General features: G+C 58.1%; 1 protein-coding gene across 3 annotated transcripts in view; it reads right to left on the reverse strand.

The window, feature by feature from the left end:
• The window catches only part of NAV1 (neuron navigator 1), a 52,110-nt gene that overhangs the window by 20,305 nt on the left and 6,946 nt on the right, over positions 1–24,859 (reverse strand). For 2 of the 3 annotated variants that reach the window (XM_027898100.1, XM_027898102.1), the window contains exons 2-3: positions 6,348–6,450; positions 2,323–2,688 (exon numbers count right to left, since the gene is read on the reverse strand). In XM_027898100.1, coding sequence (XP_027753901.1) covers positions 2,323–2,688; positions 6,348–6,450 — 469 coding nt within the window. Of the gene's footprint in view, positions 1–2,322; positions 2,689–6,347; positions 6,451–16,057; positions 16,062–19,175; positions 19,180–24,859 lie in introns of those variants that run through there. The other variant, XM_027898101.1, reaches the window with a different exon arrangement.

Below are 24,859 nucleotides of genomic sequence, written 5' to 3' on the forward strand. Positions count from 1 at the left end.
TGTCACCGTGTCCTCTGAGCCGTCTCTGACCTACTGCCCTACAAGCCCGGGCGTGCGCCGGCGCCGTGCAGGGGACGCTGCCCCGCGGCCCGGGCTGGGGGCTGATGGCCCCATCTGCAGCACGTGGCTCCTGCCCGGTGCATTAGCGGCACCGCGAGATGGGGCCTGGGGCGGTGGCGGCTTTCTAGGTCAGAGCCAGTGAGGAAGCTGCATGAGGGGCTGCGCTGGGTGAGGGGCTGTGCTGGCTGAGGGGAGGATGGATGAGGGGGGGGATGGATGAGGGGGGGGATGGATGAGGGGCTGTGCAGGGTGAGTGCTCCTGGCCAACAAGGCAGTTCCTTGTCCCTTCTGGCTCTGGGTAGGAGGGGATGCCCCTGCTCTCCTGCCCTGGCTCTGCACTCACTGCCCAGACCCCTGGACAAGGCACTCCTGTGTCCCCCCATAGACCTGCCATACTACCCACACTGAGGACTCCCCCAAGTCCTGCTGTGGTGCCATGGGGGACGGAGGTGTGACCAGGTCACTACACAGCCCTGTGTGCCCACAACATCCCAGTGAAATAGCTCATGGCCAGGACATGTCCCTGTGGATTAAGGGATCCTGCTCTGCCACCCTGGGGAGGGGTACCCAGCACAGAGCAAGCAGCACAGAGCACCCAGTCTGTCCCTGGCACAGCACAGCAGGGAACTCGGGGTATATCCAGAGCATCACGCTGGGGACTCTGCACAGGAACAAGGACTGTGGCACCCAGCAGCACTGACAGCCTCACCCACACCAGGGCACTGTGGTGCTGCCAGGGCCTCTCAGAGGCTCAGCCACACAGGGCTCCATCCCCAGAGCTTGTCCCTTCCCAGAGGAGAAGTAAATCCTGCCTGGAGTAGTGCAGGGTTGAGCCACCATGGGTCCCTGCCCCTGCCCACGTTCCACCTGCTCAGGGGCTGATGGAGACAAAATGATGTTCTGGTCACCCCTCCCGGCAGTGCCTCCAAAGCCAAGGGCACCCCAAGGTCATCTGCCTGCATAAGCAGCACCAAGATGAGACAAGGGGGGAGATGGGGAGTGGTGGAGCCCCTCATCCCCACAGCCAGCCTTGATGAGAACCCAGCCCTCCAGGGCAGCCCAAATCCACCTCACTGCCCATCCTACCCAGCGGACCAGTGGCCAGCAGCAAAAGGTTGTGACATGTGCCACCTCTGGCAGTGGGTTACAATCTCCAGAAGAGTCCATGTTGAGCCAGCACAAGGTTTCCCTGTTCACAAGCCCAGGGCAGCCCCCAAGATAACCCCACATGCCTGTGGGAACGATGGGTCTGACACCGACGGTGCTACAGACACTCTCACCCCTGAGCTGGAGCATGGCAGGGGCAGCAGAAACAGGGTGTCCCCTCCACAACTGCAAAACGTGCCTCCAGACCATATTTGGGGAGTGCTGACCCCAGGATGGGTGCAAAGCCAGGGGCTGGGATCTATTCTGTACCAAGCTGACGTGACTACAGGCACCCCAGGAGAGTCAGAGCAGCACTGTCAGGAGGCCAAATACCTCCTCCTGCTCTGGGACAGCTCAAACGCCCGAGTTATTTATCTCCTGTGCTGAAACAGGAAACCTCCAACATGCTCAAACCCTGGACCCTTGCCAGAGTCAGCAGCACCTCAACAGCACAGCAGGGGCTGGACACATCTGGAAGGAAAACGAGAGCCCTGGGTGTGCTGTGTTGTGCCCATCTGGCAGAAGATGCCCTTGGCCCCGTGGGTGGAGGGGAGGGAGGCCAATTAGGGTCCCAAAAGGAGGGGACCTTGCTCAGCAGCACACCCTGCTCCACACAGTGCCACCCATCAGCAGTGACACCTCGGTGTCACTGTCCCTGGGGTGCTGAGAACTGACCCAGCCTGTCCCACCACGAGCCACCAGCACTCCCAGCCACAGGACATCCCCACAGTGCCAGGGTCACAACAAGCAGCTCTGACTCACTGGTGAGAGCATTTCTGAAAGCAGCAACATTCACTCCAGCAGGGATTTGGCTCAAGGGTCCTGCAGCCACAGACCATATGCTTTTCTCAGCCCCCTGGTAACACCAGATCAAGCCAGACAATTCTCATATGTTGGGAGATCAGCTCATCCCAGCTCAGGGGGCCATCAGCTCCAAGAAGTCCCAGTTGCCCCAGCAACAGCAGCACTGGGATATGGGGATATGACGCACCCAGACAGACTGGCTGTGACCTTTGTGCTCCTCCACCCATCCCCGCTGTGCCAGGTGTCCCCCACCTCCTGGGAAACCTCCTGGAGAGCCCCAGTCCAGGCACGGCCCCCCGCGCGGGCACTCACCCCGTGGTGATGTCGTCATCCTCCGTCAGCGTCTTCCCCATGAGATCGCTGTCGCTCATGTACCCCGACTTCAGCTCCACGTCGTCGGTGTCCAGTGCCTCAACCAGCTCCAGGCGGGAAATGTGGCTCAGCTTGCTGGGGCTGCGCATGGGCATGGTGTGCGAGTAGTGCGCCCGCTCGCCGTGCATGTACCAGCTGGGGGTGCCCTCGGAGCGGCACGTGCCCCCCACCGACGGCGCGTCCCCCGCCTGCAGGCGCGGGCTCGACTGCCCGTAGCGCCAGGACAGCGGGGAGGAGCGGTTGGAGAGGCTGGAGACGCTCCGGGGGTTGGCTTCATCGCTGTCATAGCAGGTCATCTCCAGGGAGCTGTGAGGATGGGGGGATGGAGGGTTAGGGCAGGGCATGGGGGGCAGTGGAGGTTCCATGCCCTGCCTCACCCTGCCCCAAACCGGAGCTGCAAGCGCTCAGAAACCAAAACTGCCCACTTTGAGGCAGCCAGGCAAGGCCAGGAGTGGGGACACAGGGACACTGGCCTGGGCCCCTTCATCTCAGCTGGTCCCCTCCTAACCTGCCTGGTGACAGCCCAGTGTCCCCCAGTTCAGGACCCATTGGGACATCCACAGCACCAGTGTCTAAGTGCTGCTCTTGTCTCCCCAGGGACAGTGGAGCAGGATATGAGGTGTGATGGGGGCTCTGTGCCTCCCCACAGCCCTAGTCACCCCACAAAGACAATGCTCCACCATGGCCCTGCCCACCCACCTTGGAGCACGGCCAGGGGTGCCACCAGGGCTGGCAGCAAACGTACCTGGGAGAGGGGCCAGCACCATCCCAGAGACCAGCCCTGGCCCTGAACCCCAGTTGTGCTGAACCCCAGTAATAGGACACCTTCAGTGGAAAGCCCAGACATGCTTCCCTGTGCCTAAGCTGCTCCTCCTTGGCCACTTCCCTCCCAGCACTTCAACATCTGTGCCCAAATATCACTCCAGACCCGCAGGACAGGACGAGCTGGGGTGGTGGCAGTGATCCCAGGGGATGTAGCAGCCGGCCAGGCTGTGAGCAGAAGGTTGCTGAGGGGCAAACCAGGGACCAGGTCCCTGCAGCAGCATTTCACACTGAACCCATGGAGAGTGAACCCCCACGTCTGGGCAGGAGGGGACTCCCCAAGGCCCAGCCCCAGGGGCTGCCCACAAGCACAGCACTCTGCAGCCATCCCAGAGCCCATGAGTGCTTCAGGAACAGGGAGTTTCATCACTCCCCACACCCCTCGGTGTATATTTTAGGCAAACAGTGATGCTGGGACTAAATTTAGGCACCAAAAACGATTACTTCTTGGAGCAGCTTCTTGGGAACCCACAGCCCTCAAATTGGCTCCAAATGCTATTATCAGCAAATTATTCCCTAGCTTGGATTAAACGTTCCTGCAGGAGCACCCAAAGCCAAACCCTGGCTGCAGCACTGAATCTAAAACAGGGAACTACAGAAAAAAAACGAGGAAGTTTGTTAAAGTGGAACTAAAAGGGGCAGCTAAAAGGGTTTTGTTTTTGTCGGCAGCACAAAGGCCGTTTGAGGATGTGCTGCCGGTGGCTCGGAGCAGATGCCAACCACATCTCCGAGCAGGAGGAACAGGGTTCAGTTCTGGGCCCCTCATGACAAGAAAAGATATTGAGGGGCTGGAACCTGTCCAGCAAAGGGCAACTGAGATGGGGAAGGAGCTGAAGCAGCAGGAGCAGCTGAGGGAGCTGGGGGGGTTCAGCCTGGAGAAAAGGAGGCTCAGGGGGGACCTCCTGGCTCTCTCCAGCTCCCTGACACGAGGGTGGAGCCAAGTGGGGGTTGGGCTCTGCTCCCAGGGAACAAGGGACAGGAGGAGAGGAAACAGCCTCAAGTTATGTCAGGGGAGGTTCAGGTTGGATACTGGGAAAATTTCTTCACAGAAAGGCTGGTCAGGCCCTGGCACAGGCTGCCCAGGGCAGTGATGGAGTCACCATCCCTGGAAGTGTTCTAAAGACGGGTGGATATTGCACTTGGGGACATGGTTTCATGGTGAACACGGCAGTGCTAGGGGAGCAGCTGGACTCGATGGTCTTAGAGGCCTTTTCCAACCTAAATGATCCTGTGATTCCATGGTTCTCTAAGCCTCTGAGGAAGCTCACACAGCCCTGCAGCTGGGTGCAAAGACTGCCAGGAACACAGTGACGTCTTTCAGGAATCAACTTGCATCCTAGCGAGGGAACAGTAAAGGCTGAGCCCTCAGCCACTGGATGGAAGAACACAGTGAGGAGAACAAGAGAAATTTAAGGAATAGTTTGTGGAAGGAATAAAGAGAGAGCCCAAAGTGGCTACAGGACACTGGTGATGCAGGCACACCCAGAGGATGGCAGATGACATCTGAATTGGACAGACTTGTAGGAAGTGTTCCCAAGAGCAGAATGAGTGGGTATGTGTGTAATTACAACGTACCAGGGAAGAGCTGACACAGCTTTAGGAGAGGAAAATCTGGCTCACAGCCATGAAGGAGCTCCTGGAGGAATGCAGGGAGCTGCTGAGGCTGCTATGGGCTACCAGAATAAAATAGACCTTCCAAATAAATTCAGCTGCTATGGGACAAGAGGGAAGATCCTCACATATTTAAGTCCTGCTGAGAGGGACAGAGTGCAGGGGTAGGGATCCCTGGGCTATCCATACCCATTTTAGTCCGTGGCAGGGATGCAGCTGAGGCCTCCACCATGTGATGTACTCAGAGCTCATCAAGGAAAGGAAGTGATAGTGAAGAGTCAAATCCCACCAGCAATGCTAATTTAATCATAATCACCCTTAATATCCTTGCCCTATTTCCCTAAGACCCGAGCTGATGGAGGATTTCCGAAGGAGCCGAGTGCTGGGGCGAGGAGGGGGTTGGAGTTTGACACCGATGAAGGTGAAGAGAACATGGCACAGCCCTGGCTCGGTGTGGGCAGTGCCAGGCTCTGACCCAGCTCCCGTGCCAAGCAAAGGGGTGACAGAGCTGAAATGGACAATCCCAGCAAATGGCCAGCTCGGGGAACATTGTTATGGCCCCAAGCAAATCTCACCACCCCCCCGTGCTCTGCTGCTCCTGGCTCAGAAAAGATCTGGGAAGCGCAGCAAGGATGAGCAAAGATCTAGAAATTATGGGTGATGAAAAGGGAGATGAAGGGGCTGCTCCATCCTGGGCCAGGTTGATTGAGGGGCGACACAAGAAGGTCTGTAATGGTGAGAGGGGCCTGCAGGGTGGGAGGAAGCTGCCGCTTTTTGTCCCTTCCCAAGACAAAAATCAGGATCGAGGGAGACCACGAGGTGGCAACACACTCTAGGAGAAGTGTGTTGTGTCACTCTCCCGACCGGCTGACACCCACACAGCCTCTGCAAATCCAGAGAGGAGCAGAAACCCTGGCAGGGGCTCAAGTGAGAGACCCAGGGGGACACAAGCAGTCCCAGGTGTGGTCAGAGCACCCTGAGCACACACACTCTGGTTCCCCACACGCTGCTCACCCTGTCCCCAGCACTGCCATCCCCTGGCCCCATTCTGGGCAGGGCAGCCCAGGGGACCCCACCTCTGCTTGTGGGGTCTGGCTGAGGGTTCCTCCATCATCATCCTACACAGTGCAGAGAAACTGAGTCAGGGATGGGGATGGAGCCTCTGGTCCAAACCTGGGTGGGCACAGGGGATACCCTTACCTCTGGTGGTCCACTTGGGGTCACCCAACCACTGGGAACACACCCACCTCTCTCTGCCCTGTCATCTCTGCTCATTGACACCACCCCGCAGTTCCCAATGTCCCAGAGCTCTGTCAGGGACAGGGGTCTGACACAGCCCCACACATGACACGCCACAGATTTGGGGGCTTCTCTCCAAGCCTCCATGCACAGGGTCCCCAGGACACACGGGGCACAGCTCATTCCCTCTCATCCACATGGCCCTCACCAGGACTAGAACTGCTTCCCAGATACCCTGGGAAGGGCACTGATTATGGGGAAGGGGTGATGGGAATCCAGTGTTGGAATCTCACCTGTGAGACACCTGAGAGCCCCTCAGGCTGGACATGGTCTCCTCCAGGTTCTGCCGAAGGTCCAGCACATTCTGCACTGTCCTCTTCCTCTGGGACTCAGGGTCTGTGGACAGACAAGGTGATGGCTTTAAAGGGAGGGAAGGAGGGAGGAATGGATGGATGGACAGATGGCTTTTGCCCATGGCCATGCCCTCCAGCCCTGGCTCTGTCCACCAGGAGGGCACAGGGCAAGGTTGGCACCGCACTGGAGCTGCACCACCCCAAACGGCCACTCCCAAGCGTGCAGCTGGGATGGGGATGTCCGATCCAGAAAGGATGAGCTGGGGGAGACCAAGGGGGGCCACAGGACCCACAGAGGTGACAGGAGGCCAACTACAGTCAGATGAGCCTGAAGCACTGTGACCCTGCTCCATAGGGCCATGCAGGAGCAACAGTCCTAAAATAATGTCCCCAAAGCTGCCCCTGTGTCACCCAGGCACTGGGGGTGTCCCCCACTCTGGGGACATGGGCCCAGCAGGACCAAAGGGATGTCTGGGGGTGGAGGACACCAGGTTTCACTCACAGAAAGGTGGCTGCTCCTGCAGAGGGCTGAGGCAGCCAGGGGGACTGAGCCCCCCATGGGCACAGCCCAGGGCTGGGAATCCCCCAGCTCTGGCTGCCCTGGGGCTTCTCCAGGTGTGAACCCAAAACACACAGCCACAGCACAGGTGTGAACACAAAACACACAGCCACCTACCTCCCAAAATCCACATGTGCACACGCATGTACCCACACCACAACCGCTTGTGCACGCATGTGCAGATACACACAGGCACACCCACACACATGAGCATACACACAAGCGTGTGCACCCCTCCCAGAGACACCTGCACAGATGTGTGTGAACACAGACACCCACACAGAGGAGGGGGGGTCAATCCTGGCACCACCCTGGCAGCACTGTGGGCTCAGGGCCACGGCTCCAGCCCCTGCGTGCCCGTCCCGCTCGCGTGCACCCCGGGCACTAACAGCCGTGCCACTGTGGCTTTGATCCCCGATTTCAGGCCTTTCAGCTGCTGCCTGCCGTGGATCCGCAGCGACAGCGGGCGCCAGGGACACGGGATGTGGCTCCTCCTAATGTAACGTGGCAACCAGTGCTTCGGGATTTCAAACGGCACCGTACGAGCTGCAGCGAGATGGGGACTGGGGACACTGTCAGCACACACCCCAGCCACAGGGACACAGGGACAGGGGACACTGTCAGCACACACCCCAGCCACAGGGACACAGGGACACTGTCAGCACACACCCCAGCCACAGGGACACAGGGACTGGGGACACTGTCAGCACACACCCCAGCCGCAGGGACACAGGACACTGCTGGCACACACCTGGCTGCAGACACACAGGGACAGGGGACACCGCTGGCACACACCCTGGTTGACAGGAACAGGGGACTCCAATGACACACATTCTGGCTGCAGGAGCACAGGGATGGGGGATACCACCAGCACACACCCCAGCAGCTCCCCACGACGGCACAGCCACACAGCAGTGCTCAAGCAGGGCTTGTGTCCCTTGTCCCCATCACACACCGGCCATGCCACAAGCAGCACCCATGGGTGATGCTGCCCAACCCACTGGCCTGGGCAGGAGCACCTCAGACCAGTGAAGCGGCTCAAATTTACGCGTGAGCCTGGAAGGGTGTGACAAGCAGGAACAGCCCTGATGAGACGGGTTCAATCAAGCAGGTGAAAGCCAGTGTGGATGAGGTAAAAGGGCTGGTGAGCCCACAGGGCACCCAGCGTGGCCAGCACACTCCATCACTTAAAGACACCCGGCCCTGCATGTGTCTGATCACCCCAGCCCAGCTCTTAGAATCAGGCTCAGCAAGACACAAGTCATTACGAACTCATTATTAAATCTCCACTGTGGCCCATGCACGTTGGAGGAATTAATCAAAGGCATGGAGGCTCCAACTGGTCCCCAGAGCCACAGGATGGGGATGCACAAACAGTCCAGGCAGAAGGATGGAGCTGAGGGGGCTGCACACACAGAGCCAGGGCACAGGGGAGGCTCGAGTGGCCCTCAGTGCTGGAGACAGCACCCACCCCACTCTGCAGCCAGGGACAAGGGGACACTGTGCCCCTGTGGTGGGGCAGGCAGAAAAGGTCATGTTGACACCTCAAAGCTGTCCAGACCCTGCCTGGGTTGCCTGGAAAGATGGATTTTCAGGCTTGAAATGGCGGGGCAGGAGCCTGCCTCCAAGTCCACGGCTGTCACACTGCAGTCTGTAGGGCAGTGGGAGATTTGGGAGGGGACACACACGTGAACCTCAAGGAAAAGCAATAAAAGAACCACCAGTGTCCCCAGGGAAGGACTCAGCACCCTTAGCTCCTTCCCCCTGGCCCCATTCGGTGGGTGCTGTCACGCAGGGCCCAGCTCCCGCAGCACGCACACCCCGGCAGAGCCGTGTCCCCGCACACCAGGGCAGGACAGAGCGCGATGGGATGAAGAGCCACTGTTGTCCCCTGGCGCCAGCAGCGGCTCTCACCCCCTGCCAGCTCGACAGCGTGCTCCTCCCAGGCATGGCTCCCTCCCAAAAGCCAGGCTGCCTCCCCCACGGCCACCCGCAGCCATTCCCCCAGGCACGGGGCCAGCGCTGGGGCCTGGTGCCGCCTCCTCCCCGGGCGCCGCTGCCAGCGGGGCTGCCACAGCCATCCCCATCCAAGGAGCAGTGGGGCGAGCCCGTGCTGTGTCCCCAGCTGCCCCGACTGAGGGGCCAGCACGGGGGTGCCACCTCCTCTGCACCGCCTGCAGCTGGGGCACCCACGGGGAGAAACTGCACCCCAGGGCTCAGGGGCAGGTGTTTCAAGGCACTGGCACTGACCCGCACCCCCCAGCTTCACCCCGTGACACCACTGGCCATCCATGCCTGGATGACATCACCCCAGTTTTCGGGTGACAGTCCAGGTCACTCTGGACTCCAGGAAAAGCAGCAGCTCTCACGCAGGAAAGGGCCAAACCGGGACTGGAGGAGCTGCTCGCCCACCTCTGGCACACATCCCACTGCCAGCACTCAAGTGCCACTGTCTGTCCCCGCAGTGCTGGCTGGGCAGTGACTCCAGGTCCCTGCAGGCTGTTCCCCAGGGACAGCAGGGGGCTGGGGGCTGGCTCAGGGCTGGCCGAGCCACCACATGCGGGAGCTGAGTCGAAACCGAAGCTGCTGGGAGAGGCTGGAGTGTGGGAACAGCAGGAGCACGCTGGATTCCTCCCTGCATCGATTTAGCAAGCTTGCACAGCCAGATGTTTCCAGCTGCTGGAACGTGGAGCAGCAGAGAAGGCTCAGCCTGTGCCGTGGCGGGGTCAGTCGGACACCCAGCCTCGGCCAGGCTCATTTTCCGGGCAGCCACGGCTGGGACGTGTCCCACAGCGTTCCCCTCTCCACAGGGGCTGCAGGCTCAAGGACTGGTGTCTCCCCATCCCAGCTCTGGCCCGGCCTGCAGGTCCTCAGCAGGTCCCATTGCTCTCCCAGGCTCTGTCTATGCTGTGAAGGGCTGGAGAAGGGCGCAGGGCTGTGTGCTGTGGGTCTGACTGTCACCTATCCAGAACCGTGGCTGGATAAGGCCAGGGAGCTCCAGGTTGTGCTCATGTCCAGCCCTTCCCACCACCTCCCAGAGGGAGCGGGGGCAGCTCCTCTCTTCGCATCTTGGGGCACAGCCATGGCCCTGCAGACGGGCTCTGCCAGCGTGGCCAAGTACACCAAGGAATGAGGAAATCATCAACTCCAAACGGCTCTGACAGCTGATTTCAAAGGAGCATGTGGCCACCAGCTCCCACTGGGGCGAGGCAGGGCTGCGTCCGTGGGGCACGTGTGGCCCATGTGCCTTGGCACGGGAACCTGCGTGTGTGTGTGTTTGCATCATTCATACGTTCATGTGTGGGCCACATGGCAGCAAAGGCCTGCAGAAAGGTGGGGAGGGGGGCAGTGCACGTGTGTCACCTACGCCTGTGCCCACGTATGCAGGCAGGGGGACAGCAGGACGTGACACCAACGCTGGCACGAGGGTGCCAGGTTTGCACAGATGCACCGTCTGTGCCTGTGTTCATGGTACTCACATGTGTGTTTTCTTGCCCCCCCAAGACCCAACTGATCTCGTTTCAGAAGATCCAACCGGGGAAGGGACTCCTGTTGACCCAGTAAAGCCGCAAGCAGGAATTCACTGGGAAAGGCCCCGTGGTGTTCCTGAGTCATTCCGGTGGGCCCCTATTCCACAGTAGCTGCAACGAATTTCCCCAGGCCCGGAAACATTTTTAACTGGTTGCTCAATTCCTTCCAGCGCATTGAAAAATCCACTAATAAACTCTGCAATAAAGCCCATTCTCGCGGGGCCAGGAGCCTCCTCCAGCCCAGCCGCGCTCCCTGGCTCCCTCCATCTGCCCCAGCCCCCTTTGTGAATGAATCAGCCCAGGCAGCATTTTCCTGGTTATTTTCCTTGAAAACCTTCTGCTTTGGCATTCAGAGCCTGCCCAAGGGGAGACCCAACATCCTGAGCCCGGTGTGAAGCTCGCTGAGCCCCGTGGGTTCCCTGGTTACACCCCACAGCCTGCGATTCCGTCACCGGCGTCTTGGCTCACCGACAGCAGAGTCTTTCCATATGGAGCAAATGGCTTTATCTTGTATTATTACATCCAGCTCTGATTCCTGCTCCCTGGGGCTGGGTAGGGGGGATGGTCGCAACCTGCAATCCTTTTCCTTGGGGCTTAGCTGTCTTTCTCACCCCAACAGTTCCCAAACAGATGAAACGAGCAGTGGAGATGGCTAATGGGGCTCTGTGGGGTGACTGCCATGTCTACAGTGTTCACTTCCACCACTGACCTCGTTTTTCAGCCCAGCCCCATCCCTGCAATCCCTGCGTGCTCCCCTCAGGGAGGTACCAGCACCCCCAAACCACCCATCTGTTTCAGAAGATGCCCCAGGGCACTCAGGCTGGCAGAGCACGTCTCCCACCCTCACTCACCCTGGGCGAGCATCTCCCCCTTTCCTGCAAACCTGTTGCCCCACCCAGAAGGCAGAAGGTTCATTAGCACTCCTGGTTTAATTGCATTCATTGGTGTGAGCCCAGGGCTGGCTGCCAGCCCCACATCCCCAGCAGCAGTGCCAGAAGAGGGTCCTGCTCCCTGAGGGGCAGGGACAGGGCTGGGAGGGGCAGGGACAGGGCTGGGAACCCTGTGCCATCCAGCACTCTGCTAACAGGGTACTGAGGTGGCTGACTGGTGACTCTGAACCACCCTAGGCAGGGTGGGGACCGACAGGGAAAAGCATGGCCACCATTCCCTGGATGAAGGCAGCAGCCCCCAGGCTGGAGGAGCCAGGGATGCTCTTGCCCTAGGACATGGAGGGACAGCCTTTTGCCATCGGGGATGGGGGACATGCAGAGGATGCTGCAGGTACCTGAGGTCCCCATCCATGGCTCCACCAGGGCAGGCCAAGCTCTGCACATGGTGCTGCCCCACATGTAGCCCTGTGAGGCCGAGGGAGGAGATTTTACACAGACCAGGACATCCTGTGCTTGTCCTGGCCAGGCAGCAACTATTGGGGGAGGCAAAGGGGCAGCACTGTGGGGACAGCATGTGCCCCACAGGACCTGAGTCTCCCAGGGTGCCCCTTCAAGAACACAGCCAGAGGAGGGACGGTGACAGGACCCCACTTTGGTACAGCCACCCCACTTGGCACACCTCTCTGGATGGACCTTTCTGTAAAATGTGATCTCTCTATGGGAGGCTCCAGGGGTGGCTGCAGCAGGGGAGGAAGCCAATTCCCCCGCCTGCACTCCATCACCACACCCTCCCCATCACTGCAGTCATCATCACTGCCATCATCATCCCCATCCCCATCACTGCCACCTTCCCTGTCACACCATCTCCATTGCCACACCATCCCCACCACCATCCCCACCAGCACAGGTTGGGGCAGCCCCACACTGTGGGAGGGAGCCACCATCTCCCCAGTGGCAGGTGAGAGCAGACAATAAGCAGCAGTGCAGCAGTGACAGGCCGGGACCTCAGCCGAATCAGCACTTCGGGGGCAATCGTGGCTGCTAAGCCTTGTGAATCGCTGCTCGTAACAAGGGCAGGGCTGGGAGACCTGGAGTCTGGACCCCGTCTGGCTCCAGTGAGCCAAGCTTTTAAAAGGGATTCAGACTTTCTCAGGCTAGAGCAGCCATAAATCTACTTAATTGGGTCTCTCCCGTACATAAGTTTCCAAGTGAACCCGCTGGAGAGATCCAGGCCGGGCCTCCAGCCCATTTGCGGGTTATTCTTTCAATGGATGCTGCACTTGGCCCCAAACCACCCCACCTGCACGTCCAAACCACAGTTCCTTTTCCAGTTCCTAAGCCTCTAGCTGTTCAGTGTCTGTGCATCCCACCTCCATGCTGATCTCCATTCCCCTGCACCGATGAGCCAGAGGAGTCCAAAATCCCCCGTGCTGGGACAGACCCTCCTCCTGCGCATGGCACTGCACATCCCAGTGCCACAGCTGCCCCCAGAGCAAGGCTGAAGGAGCTGGGAGCATCCCAATACCCCCATTCCCAGCACCGTGGGTCTTTAAAATAACCCGTGGAAGTGCCTGTGCAGCTTGGGAAGGAGGGGGATGGCAGGTGGACTGGATTCGTGCTCCGAGGGGTGCCACGAGCCTCTGGACACCAACACACACAGCAGCAGACACACATGGTGACATTAACTCCCTGCTGACAGCCCCACGGCCTCGGGCACATGGAGACAGCATCACAGTGGACACTGCACCTGGGGTTTGTGCTAAGCTGACAGAGCGGGGTCAGACGGGTCATGCAGCGCTCTGTGCCTCAGTTTCCCCCAAGAGCTTCCTGTTGTCCTCAGGGTTCTGCATTATCAGGGTGTGCCAGCACCACGCTGGCCCCCAGCATGGCACAGCTGTGTCCAGCCTGGGGGTTTCAGCACCGTAAATGCTCCACACATGACACCTTCCCCCCAGCCACCAGCAGACATTCAGGGCAATGCTGCAGACCCTGCACAAAACAAAACAAAACAAAACAAAAAAAAAAAACAAAACAAAACAAAACAAAAAAAAGCCAGAGAGTGGGGGAGAGAAGAAAAAAATAAAAACCAAACCCCCAGGGTGAGGCAGAAGGCACAGCCAGGCCCCGGTGCGGGGGCCCCGGAGCAGCCGGCGGCAGCGGGTTCATGCTCCCCACGCATCACCAGACGCAGGTTGGACATTGTGGAAATTCAAAATTCCAGATGGCTCTTTTTGGGTGGTTTTCTTTTTTTTTTTTCTTTTTTTTTTTAGCCTTGCCTCATTTCCAAGGCAACAAGACTCCCTGTCATCTGCCAGTTGCCATAGAGATTTCACCTGATTCTGCTTCAGCGGAAGAGAAAGCCGGGCTCCTCTCTGCTGCCGAGGAGCCACGAGCCGCGACCGCCTTCAAACTTACAGGGAAAAAGCGGAGATAAATGGGGCTTTATACGAAGGAGGCAATGGGCTGATTCAGAGGATCAAAGGAAGGAACTGCGGGTTTCTATAGCACAAATCATCCCTTCACTTAACTGCTTCGGTGCCCTCCAGATGTGCCCTACATCTTGGGGACGTCGCCAGCCCCCGCTCCAAGCTTTGCCTGGTGGAGGAGGGGGATGTGGGAGCAGGGGGAATCCTGCACCCAGTGCTGACAGCATCTCAAGGACCAAGCTGGGTGCCCTGCAGAGAGAAGGGAGGGCACAGGGCCGTAACAACCCTCCCTCGCTGCGCAGAGCCCTTCTCCAAAGCCCCCATGGTCTAGAGAGACAACGGGAGGATAGGGCAAATGCAGGAGCAGTTGAGGAGGAGAAGACCCTTGGGAAAGGGTGGAGATGCCCATGGGCTGTGTCAGCTCAGCTTGGCTGCCATGGACACAGGGGTCAAGCACTGCAGACCCCCAGGGGAGCCACAGGCAGCCATCCACAGTGCTCGTTCCACATTAACACTGGTGACATCTCAACAGCTCCATCACTGCGGGGGATCATCCATGGAGAGGGTGTGGATGTGTCCATGCTCCAAGCCCCAGTGTTGTTCCTCCCAGACCCATTTTCACCCCAGGCCCCACAGCAGCTTCACAACAGTCTGTCCCCACTCCAGCACAACCAGGCAGACCAGGACCAGGCACTTCACTGACACTCCGTCCTGTACCACTGCACATCCATCCCCTTCCTTCTCCCGTTGCTCTGGGAATAAAAACTCAGGTGAAAACCCAGGGCCATGGGGATTCACAGGCTTTCCTATGAGCAGGGCAGCACCCCAGCCCAGGTATGGAGAGACATGGCTCAAGGTCCCCAACCTGTGACAGCAGCCCTTGGACTCGCAGCCAGACGCCCCAAATCAGCAGATCTGATGCCCCGCTGCCTGAGTTCCCTGTTGCTGAGGACATGGGGAAGGTCCCAGGTGCTGGCAGGGTGCTCACAGGTGGCAGTCACCCCTGGGTACACCAGGCCAAGGTCCCCACACCCGTCCCTGCCCACTGCTCCCTGCTGGGCACCCAGGCCTGGCTGAAAGGGCATTTATCAGACCCCAGAGCCTGTCCCCACCCCAGCCCATGTCCCTGCACCAGGGCAGGCGGGGAAGGGCCCAGCTGGGCAGCTCTTGGCTTGAATTGGCTCCGTTTTCCAGGAGAACAGTCATTAGCGGAGCCAGACTCCCCATTCCCAGCCAGAATACGGCCATGCTTGGGGAAGCTTTATATTCATGGAGACAAACAACTCACATTTGCTTTTTAACTGTTGGAATTGCACCCACTGGGACGGCGCAAACAGGGAGCCTTTTGTCCCCCTCGCCTTGTGACTGCGAGCTTTGTGCAGAGCAATGCGTTGCAAACACAATTCTCCCCGGCCTCAGCTGGGCTCTGGTAGACACTTGGTCTGTCTGTCCATCACTAGATCAGCCAGAGAGTCCTCATGTGTCTCCAGCAGGAATCTAAAATGTCCTCCCCGGCTTCCCTGCCGGCTGCAGCCTGTGGAGCTGCTCCACACTGAGCAATCAGAGCCACCCAAACGGACCCAAAATGCAGCTGGCGCTGGGGGCTCTTCACCTCCCAAGTACCAGGGGTGGTCACGTGGAGGGGCAGGAGGCTACGGGTGGCAGAGCCGCTCCCTGGGATTACAGCTCGCCTGGGAGCAAGGAAAAGTAGATCCAAGCACGGAAAATCCCAGCATGGTACGGGCACAAAGAGTAGCTCACCATGAGCCTCTAGGGGAGCTGACGCAGTCACCACACAGACAGGGAGTCTCTGGAGACCTCCAACCCACTGCTGAGCTCCTGAATATTGGAGCTGGCACTTCCTAAGCCGCTGTGGGCACCAGTGCTGCTCAGAGCTGTCACTCTGGACAGGGACAAGGGACAACCCACCCTGAGCAGGATATGCCTTTGTGGCTGAAGCCCCATCCCAGTCCAGCAGCACCAGCTGGGAAGGAGCATCCTTCACTCCAGCAGAGCAACACCCCAGCAGTGCCGCTCCCCTCCAAACTCTCAGCTTCGGGAAGGGGCTCAGCAGTTCAAGCTCACCCTGGACTCTCTGCAAAGCCCAGAGGACACCAGCCACAAGGATCCGGTTGTGGCAGGACCAGACCCCACGGAAGGTCATCAGCAATTGCACGAGAGGGTCCCCCAAAAGCCCCTCGAGAGAAGAGCTGGGTCAGGAGGCAGAGCACCTCGGGGGGCAAACCCAGCTTAACGAGTTCCAGGCTCGTTAGTGGATCTATTGTTGCCACCCCCCGCGGGAGGAGGGAGATAACCCAGGCTATTTTTGCCTCCATCTGGGGAATCGTTTTCCTCCAACGTGTACTGCCACAATGCTAATTTTTAAGGCTCAGTCAGGCTAATTTTTAAGGCTCAGTCAGGCTCAGTACGGGGCCGACGGATCCCTCTTTCCCGGGAGCGCCAAGGACAGGGGGGACGCGTTTTGACAGATGTCGCTGGAGCCGCGCGTGAGTGACGTCCTAACAGCGGAGCAGAATAGGAGTCATTACCATGGAAAGCCCTGGAAATGGGAAGGGAAGTGCCTGCACGCGACCTCCGCGCCCCTCCTCACGCAGCCCCTAATCAGCCCTTCACGCTCTGCCCTGTGGTTACCAGGGCTTTGCTCCGGAGATAAACGGCCTTTGTGCACGCCCGGGGGGGAAATTGAATCTCCTGCCTGAAGGGAGGAGGGCTCAGCCTTTCTTCTCCCCTCCCCAGCCTCGCAGGAGGGCCAGGTGCCAAATTCACTCTGGCACCAGGCGTAGCAGCCTGCAGGGAGCCGGAAACGAGTCCGCTGCACATACGATCACCGGGATCCCGCAAGGCTTGGGGTCTCCCTGCACCTGTGGTCCCCTGGCAGTGGGGTGGGCAAGCGCTGCTGGGGTGCCCGAGGGTGCTGGTCCTACCAGGCACTGAGGCAAGGTTCACCCTCCCGAAAATCGCTCCCCACCAGCACCAGCCCCACATGCCTCTCCTCATCTTGCAGCTCCACACTCGGCATCCATCCTGCCGCCTCACAGCACTGCCCCACACCCCCGTGTCGGGGAGGTGCTGAGTGTCTGTCAGGGAGCTCAGCAGCACCAGAGTCCCCCATCCATCCTCAGAACCACCAGCAGCAAAGGCCGCGCTGCAATCTGCCGGAGCTATTACAAACTTGTGTTAATTGCTGCGCAGTGCCTCGAGCACCCTTCAGAGGGAGAGGGATGTGGATGAATAAACGATATCTATTCTTAGTGCTGATGGTTCCCCACAGCAGGGAGAAGAGCGCAGGGATGAGGGCTCAGCCGACCTGCACTGTCCTGTGGCTGCTTCCAGACTGGCTGCTCCCCTCACAGTGCCCTGTGAGGGTCTCCACCACCAGGAAAAGGTTTTCTTGAGCAGCAGTTGCACTTTTCTCACTAAAGGTGATTTGCAGAGAAGGAACATTCTGTCTCCTTCAGGAAATCTGGGTGTGCCATGGGAGGGAAAGCTACGCTTAGGACCAGAAAGCTCTTTGGCCCCTCCATGGGAGGCACCAACTGGTCCCTGCCCAGGCACCCCAGGGGGCTGGGGGGGCAGCAGGAAAGACGTTGTGTTCTTCACTTCCAATCCATCACCTGTGTTACGGTGAGGGGAGGGACGCTGACGATCCTCTCAGGCACATGGTGTGACTCTTGTCCTGTGCCAGGCTAAGGGTTGGACTTGATGATCCTTGTGGGTCCCTTTTCACTCAGCATATTTTGTGATTCAGTGTCACACTTTACTATTCAGTGCAAAGAGCTGCTGTTCCACCTGCAAGTCCAAGTTTCAGTGGGGGCTTGGCAGTGCCGGCGAAGGGAGGGGCAGGAAATGCTCCAATGCAGGCATCAGCACCATTAGAAGGGATTTCAGGGGAGCCTCTGGACTCTCCACCACGTGCCAGCTCCTGTGGCCACCCTCATTATGCACTGCCAACACCAAGGGCTGAGTGACATGCGATGACAGCGGCCACGAGCCGCTGGGCAGAATGGCAGAGTGGCCGCTCGCCTCCACACCCCGCACACTGGCAGGCCCCATCCCCTGCAGGCTGCAGGATCTGTTCAAGCTGAGACCACGCCGAGTTACACCCCAGTCTAGGCAATTTGGGATCCCCAGCCGAGCTGCAGACAATGCCAAAGCGCCAGCACACACTGTCCCACGGGCAGACCCTCCCGGGAATGCCACGCTCCCGAGGACGGCTACACCATCTCCAGGATTCATCCCCTCTAAGACATCTCAGCTCCAAGCAATGGCTGCCTGCATGGCACAATCCCTCTTTGCCGTGGGAAGCAGCTCTGCAATGTGCCTCGAGCTCCTCTCCCCAGAACTGCTGCGGGGGCCTTGTCCAAGCACTGACGATGCACAGCCCGGAGCCGCGACCGCTGCGGGAGAAGCCGAGCCAACACCACAGCTTGGGGAAAAGCAGCAGCCAAAAGTCACTCAAACAAGGAAGCGATTTGTCTCCTTCTGGCTGTGGTCCCCTGAAAAAGGAGCGCAGAGCGGGGAAACCAGGATCGCATGCAGCGCTCTGACCGAGCACCCACCGCAGCAGCAACAGGGAGCGCTCACACCAGGAGCCTGACAGATACAACAGAACGGGGGAGAAGGGATGGAAAAAGAAATGCCATGTGACCCCTCGCTCGATCCAAGGCAGGCATCGCATCCAACGGTTCAGAATATGAAATATGCACAATGAGCTCCAGTGAGTAATTAATCCCTTCAGGAACACTGTAAGTGATTGCAGACAGCTTACCAAGAAAAAAAAAAAAATTGGAAAGTCAACGAAAAATTACCATAAAATGTTTCTTTTTCTGCTCCAGCCTGACATACAATGAGATCTGCAAGGAGCTCTATCTGCTCTGCACAATGTGACAGAGATGGATTTAAGCTGGTTTTCCAACAATGCTCAATCTACCTGCCAAGGTGATGGCCCTGGGAAACCAGCCCGGCCCGAGGGAGGGCAGCAGGAGCGGCTGGTCCCAACGCTTGGCTCTGGCTTTGATGGGACACAGCACAACTTCATCAGCAATCCAAACTCTCCAGATGACTTTTGTCAGAGCCCAGGTCAGAGCCCAGCTTATGGAGCCCTCCTGATGATAGAATGTGGGTTCCCTGGCCATGCTCAGCACTGGGAGCCAGCCCCCTCGCCTCTCCATCCTCGTGCTCCCTCTTGCCTCCTCCACTTTCTCCATTGCTAAGCAGCCAGTTCTCCCACTGGAGGGCTCCAATCTGGGCCAAATTCTGACCCATTGCACCCAAAGTCCTGCCTCTGCTCCCTGCCCTGCATCAACAGGCAAGGAACCACATCTGTCCTCGTGCAAAGCCACCATGTGGCTGCGATCCCCTGTGAACAGATGGACAAACACCCAGAGGCATCTGCAGGGGAGCTGTCCCTCTCCTCCAGCCTCAGCCCCCACCCCCAGAGAGCACTGACCCCTGGAACAGCCGGGGGGATTACAGAGCACAGCAGTTGCCTTTTACTTCCATAATTCCACGGTGTTTTTCAAACAACTACTAACACTTCCACTTGTAAAACTGGGGTTTATTAAAAAGTGCATTAGGAAAGGTGTTTTCTCCTCTCGATAAAGTGACTTAAAATTAGTTGGAATTTTCAAATTAAAAACACAGCCTAAACTTTCACTTCCACTCGAAATCACTCCGGTTTGGACAACAGACTTTTTTCCCCCATGTCCTCTCCTGGGTTTTCTCCCCTCTCTCCTCACCATGTTTTTGTTTAAAAATTCATCAGGCCAGGGAAAAATGCTGGGGCAGGAAAAGAGGGAAGAAGGGAAAAAAAAAAAAAAAAACACAGAAGAAACTGTAGCTTTTGCAAACCTATCTCGGCACAGGGGAGAAGAAGAGCTCCAGACTCGCCTTCCTGCTCTTGGAAAGCGAGAGGCACTTGGAAGGACGAGGGAATATCATATATTAACCAACCTCCTGCACACTCCAGCAGCGGGGCAGCCACAGCTTCTCTCCAGGCAATCTGTGCCTGGGCCTCACCACCCTTTGAGCAAAGAATTTCTTTCTAATATCCCTTCCTGCATCCCTGAACATCCCTGTAGTCTTATATATGGGTTACTACCACCCCAGGCTGATCCCACTCTGCTGCTCCAGAGCTTCCCCACCACAGTGTGCCTTTTGAGGACAGTCGCTGCACTCTGCACCACAGGACGTGTAACATCGGCTTACAAGCGAGCACACTCCCCCAGTGGATGAAAACCTATATGGAAATGGAAGATCATTACCATGATCTCCTTGGAAACATCCCATCGGAGCAAGTTTTTCTTCCTCCTCCTTCCCTCTCCCCATGTGCATGAATTCTGGCACCCCATGCACCACTTGGCATCGCCTCAGCACTGTGGGTCCAAAATGCAGGCGTCTGATTTCTAAAGCCATTGTCTGGGATGTGCTATTGAGCTGCAAAACATGGATGGTTGGGGATGGAAAACAGGCCTCTCCTGTAATACAAAAAGGAGCTGGCAACCCGGATTTGATTTGACTTTGAAGCTACAGAGAATCTCAACCAAACACAGTTCGATTTTATTCCCACAAAGGGAACGAGGATCGCGGCCACAAAACAAACCAGCCCCTCTGCCCCTGGAACGCAGCAACGGACAAGCAGGGAGCAGAGCGAAGGGAGAGTGGCTTCAGCCCCCAGGTCAACACTGCAGCACAGAGCAGCCAGGTCTGGAAAGCAGCACTCACACAAATTACCGCGCTCTACGTGGGAACGCGAGGCAGGAAGAGCTGCTTTGTAAATTTACTTTTGATTTGGAGCTGGGGGTCTGTGTTCCGTTTTGCCAGCGCTCCCGCCTCGCTTCCAGGCGGGGAGGTTCGCAGGAACCCCGAGAGTTTCACCCGTTTCAGCGCAGTGACTGTTTGCCAAGGAAATCACCCCAGAAAATTTATTACCTGCTATTCCCTTTCGAAAGTGAGCAGGGTGGGAAGTGCCTGGTGGTGCAAACAGCAGGCGAGCTGAGATCGAATCCTGCCCTCAGGTTACTCTGTACTTTCCCCATCACTAATATCTGATGGGCGACCTCCCACTGCAAATTCTGCTTGCAGAGGGGTTTTCGGAGCGGTTCTAAAATCCCAAGCTCCAGGCCCTGCTCTGCACAGCCCTGAAAGCTTCTCCCGGGCTCCAGGACGAGATTCCCTCACTCATCCCCCATGCTGCTTTACGAGCGGGGCTGTTCCCCTCCCCTCACAGGAACCAGCCACATGTTCTCCATCTGGGAGCAGATGCCCATGAGCCAATAAGCTCAACTTGGAAAACTCCACTGAAAATAGCACCAAATTTCTGAGCGCTCTACAGACTGTGGCCGGATGATGGATATTAGTGCTCCAGCAGCACCAGGATGCTGTTTGGCACAGCACAGTGAAAGCACAGCTAAAAGGGTTCAGGGAAATGGAAATGAGATGACTGGAGGTGCTGCTGCCAGAGTGCCTGCCCTCCTCCAGATGTTCCGGCCTGTAAGGAGGGAGGGTCTCGGTGTGCTGGTAAAATCAGCCCCCAAATGGCTGCTGTGCTCAGCCTGGAGTATTGAAGGACACCAGCTTCGTCCCTCCTGCATCCCTGAAACAGGGATGACACCTGGGGAGAAGGATGAGGCACCATGCAGGGCAGGGCCCCTCGCTGCCCCATGCCAGCCGTGCCTGTGGCACTGAGAGCACAGGGTTGAGGAGCAGGAGGCCTGGGGTTGGCTCTGGGCGCTGCTCCTCCCCGCAGGGTCAGGATGCAGTCAGCTTTTGATGCATTTCACCACCCGACAGTGGGAGACAGGAGGTCCAGACAGTGATAAATCCAACCTCAAACCACCCAGAGTGAGACATCAAAATGGAATTTGCCCAAGGACCACGCGCTGATGATCTGTGAGCTCCAGGCTACGCACAGCCTGAGGCAGAGAAGACTCAGGTCTGCAGCTGGGAGTCAGGCAAATGCCGGTGCTTCCCCTTGGCCAGTGATCACACAACACGTCCTCCAGCCCAAGCAGGATTTTAACCCCACGCCAAGTCTACGTGCATGTTATCTGGGAGAGAAACTACCACTACCAGGAGCCAACAGGTCCCTCGTGCACTGGTACCTCTGCTCCCAGGACCCCTCTTCGTTGTCCACTTCAAGGTGTAGTGCATGTCCAAGCTGACTCCAACTACCTGGAAGAGTTTTTGTTACACTTTTAAATGAATCTGGCATCCAGGAGAGGCAGGAGTGCAGGGCAGCCACCTTGCACCATGCCCAGTGGCTGAAAGAGCACAAGAGAGAAGCCCAGGGGCTGTCCCCATCGATGTCCCACAGCCACTTCCCTCCAGCAGCCCTGCCCTGCTCTGATCTGACAGAAAGCCCCACATCAAGCACCAACACAGGCAGACTCAATTTACTCTCACCCTTGGGTCTGCAGCCACACCAAGGCCCGCAGAGCTCAGCTGCTGTGCAAGGCCAGCTCCTTGGGATTCAGCAAACGCTTCTCCAGGCTCATGGCAGCAACATTTCCAGGACATCATCTGCCCATCCTCCCTGCTGGGATGGGAGGAAGCTGAACTTCATTATTTCCCTTGCTTCTGCTCTGCCTGTTGGGAGTTTGCAGCCATCTCCTCATCACTCTCTCGGTGCAGAGGCAGTCTGGAGGCTAAAGGCTGCAAAGGGCCACAGCTGTGAGGCCAAGGGTCCTGCACCCATGGAAAACACAGCACATGTGGCTCCACACAGGCCCTGCCCTGGCAGAGCAGGACAGTCCCAGGTCCCAGCCACAATCTGTCAAATGCCTTCCCTCTTGCTTTTAAACACAGGGGGAACCCAGTTGTCCCTCCTCCCACAAAGCAGCACCCCCACCTTGGAGCCTGCAAAAACAACCCTGCCTTGCCTGGCTTCGCCACTGCTGGGATAAACCTCAGGATGTGGGAGCAGGCATCCACGAGGCTGAAAACGTGTCCCCTGTGGCACCACACCAGCAACAGGCCAGGGGGGGAGGCAGTGGCCCTATCCAATGGCTCACAGCATGTTTTCTGCCAGCCCCAGCTCACCTCGGGGACCTCCCGCATCACAAGGATCAATGTGAATTAGCCACTATCTCTTCTTCCACTTGTTTGCATCTGCTTGGAAATATAACACCAAGCCAGAGATAAAGTGAACTGGAAATACCCCGGAAGCCCTAACGCTTCCAGCCCGAGGGGTTGGTTCAGCTGATGAGTTTCACCATCACAGGTTCCAGCCCGAAGAGCAGGTTCCAGTGCTCCCCAAGCACATCCCTCCCTGTCAGCACCCACATCTCACACGCTGGGCCACAAAAGGGCTGCTTTCCGTGGGGTGGGTTTTACGGAGCCCCAACTGCTCCCCAGCTGTGCTCTCTGCAAAAGGCTGATCCTGCCAAGGATGGGGCCACAGGGCCCTGCCACGCCAAACCAGCTGAACCCCCAGGGCCGAAAAAGCACCGGGGTAAACCCGTTTTTGTGGCGATCTGGGCTGGCACAGGACCAAGACAGACCCCACGCTGGCACGTGGGAAGGCTGAGACGACGCTGATGCCGCGCATGGGCGGCGGGCGCGTGATTTTGAGAGGTGTCTCCTCGGTGAGTTATTCTGAGTGCACGGCGATGCTGAAAGCTCACACGCTATAAATAACCAGCGACAGAGCTGTACCTGCTCCCCAGCTCTGAACGTGCTCCACGGCAGCTCGTGGAACTGGGAGAGCCAGGCTGGGGCAGAGCCAGCCCTGGGGATGCTTCAGGATCACGACAAAGCACAGAGGTGTAAAGCTCCAGCCAGTGGAGCCAGTAAGGGTTGGGTTTGGCCAGGACTGGGTGCTGTCGAGGAAGCTTGTCTGGATGCAGGGTCTCACTGCCAGCTTTGTCACTCCTGGTGACACAGCCCTGCACGAGATGCACAGAGGTGACACATGCAGCACCCCCAGATACCAACCATGCAGGCTGGCACCCAGCAGGGCTGGCACGAGTAATAAAGGTGGTTCCACCTTTCCCTGGTGCTAAAGGCACGGCACTGCTCCTCTGCCAAGCTGTAGTTAGGGGGAACAGCTTTAAATTGAATGGAATAGGGTTAGATTAGGGATTAGGAAGAAATTCGTCCCTGTGAGGGTGGTAAAGCTCTGGCACAGGTTGCCCAGAGAACCTGTAGCTGCCCCTTCCCTGGAAGTGCTCCAGACCATGTTGAACGGGGCTTGGAGCAACCTGGGAGAGTGAAAGGTCTCCCTGCCCATGGAGGGGGTTTAGAATAAGATGATCTTTAACGGTTTAACACAAATCTTTCTATGGTTCTGTGATTTTCCCCTCCAGCTCACACAGCACAGGCTACAGTACCCACAGCACAGCTCTGCCCATCTTCCAGGGTTGCACGAAAACGACACAACCCCCAGCAGCTCCAACGAGGATCTCAGCCATGAGCCATCCTTCCAGCTCACCGAGCAAGAGAGGTTCCCATCCCAGAGCCGAAGCCAGCCGACCGGCTGGTGAGCCAGGGGAGCTGGCACGGGGCCCAGCCCTCCCGCTGCATCACCTGCGGCTGCAAGCCAGGCTCACAACCTGCCGAGGGAACCGCAGCTTCGTGAGCGGGGCTCGAACCCTCAATTTCGATTCCTCGCTGAAAGGCAGCTCCTGGGTCCCTCCCAGCCAGCTCACCATGCCCTCCCTACCCACTGGGCAAGATCCAGCCTGAGGGAAAGGCAGAGCAAGCCTGCCTTTACATCTTCAGACACTGATTCCCGGATATGCCATAAATTCCTTCTGTGATTTCAGGGAGGTGCTTGAGGCCAGACCCTCGCAGGTACATGGGCAAGGGAGGGCTGCAAAGCACCCACCTCTGGATGAGCAGGAGAGCTCAGGAAAGAGACAAGGACACTGGAGGGATGTGGAGTGAGTAAGCATCACCGATGCCGACGCCAGGTGGAAAAGCCCGTGCTCCCAGCGCGCTGGCACGCTCACATGTTCACGGAGGTGGAGGCACATGTCCCAGCTGCAGGACACACCCGCATTTCACTGGGCAGCACAGGGGCACGTGT

The sequence above is a fragment of the Empidonax traillii genome, unplaced genomic scaffold, assembly GCF_003031625.1.
Source record: "Empidonax traillii isolate 1590-97213 ecotype Southwest subspecies unplaced genomic scaffold, ASM303162v1 scaffold579:size954524, whole genome shotgun sequence".
NCBI classification, from domain to species: Eukaryota; Metazoa; Chordata; class Aves; order Passeriformes; family Tyrannidae; genus Empidonax; species Empidonax traillii.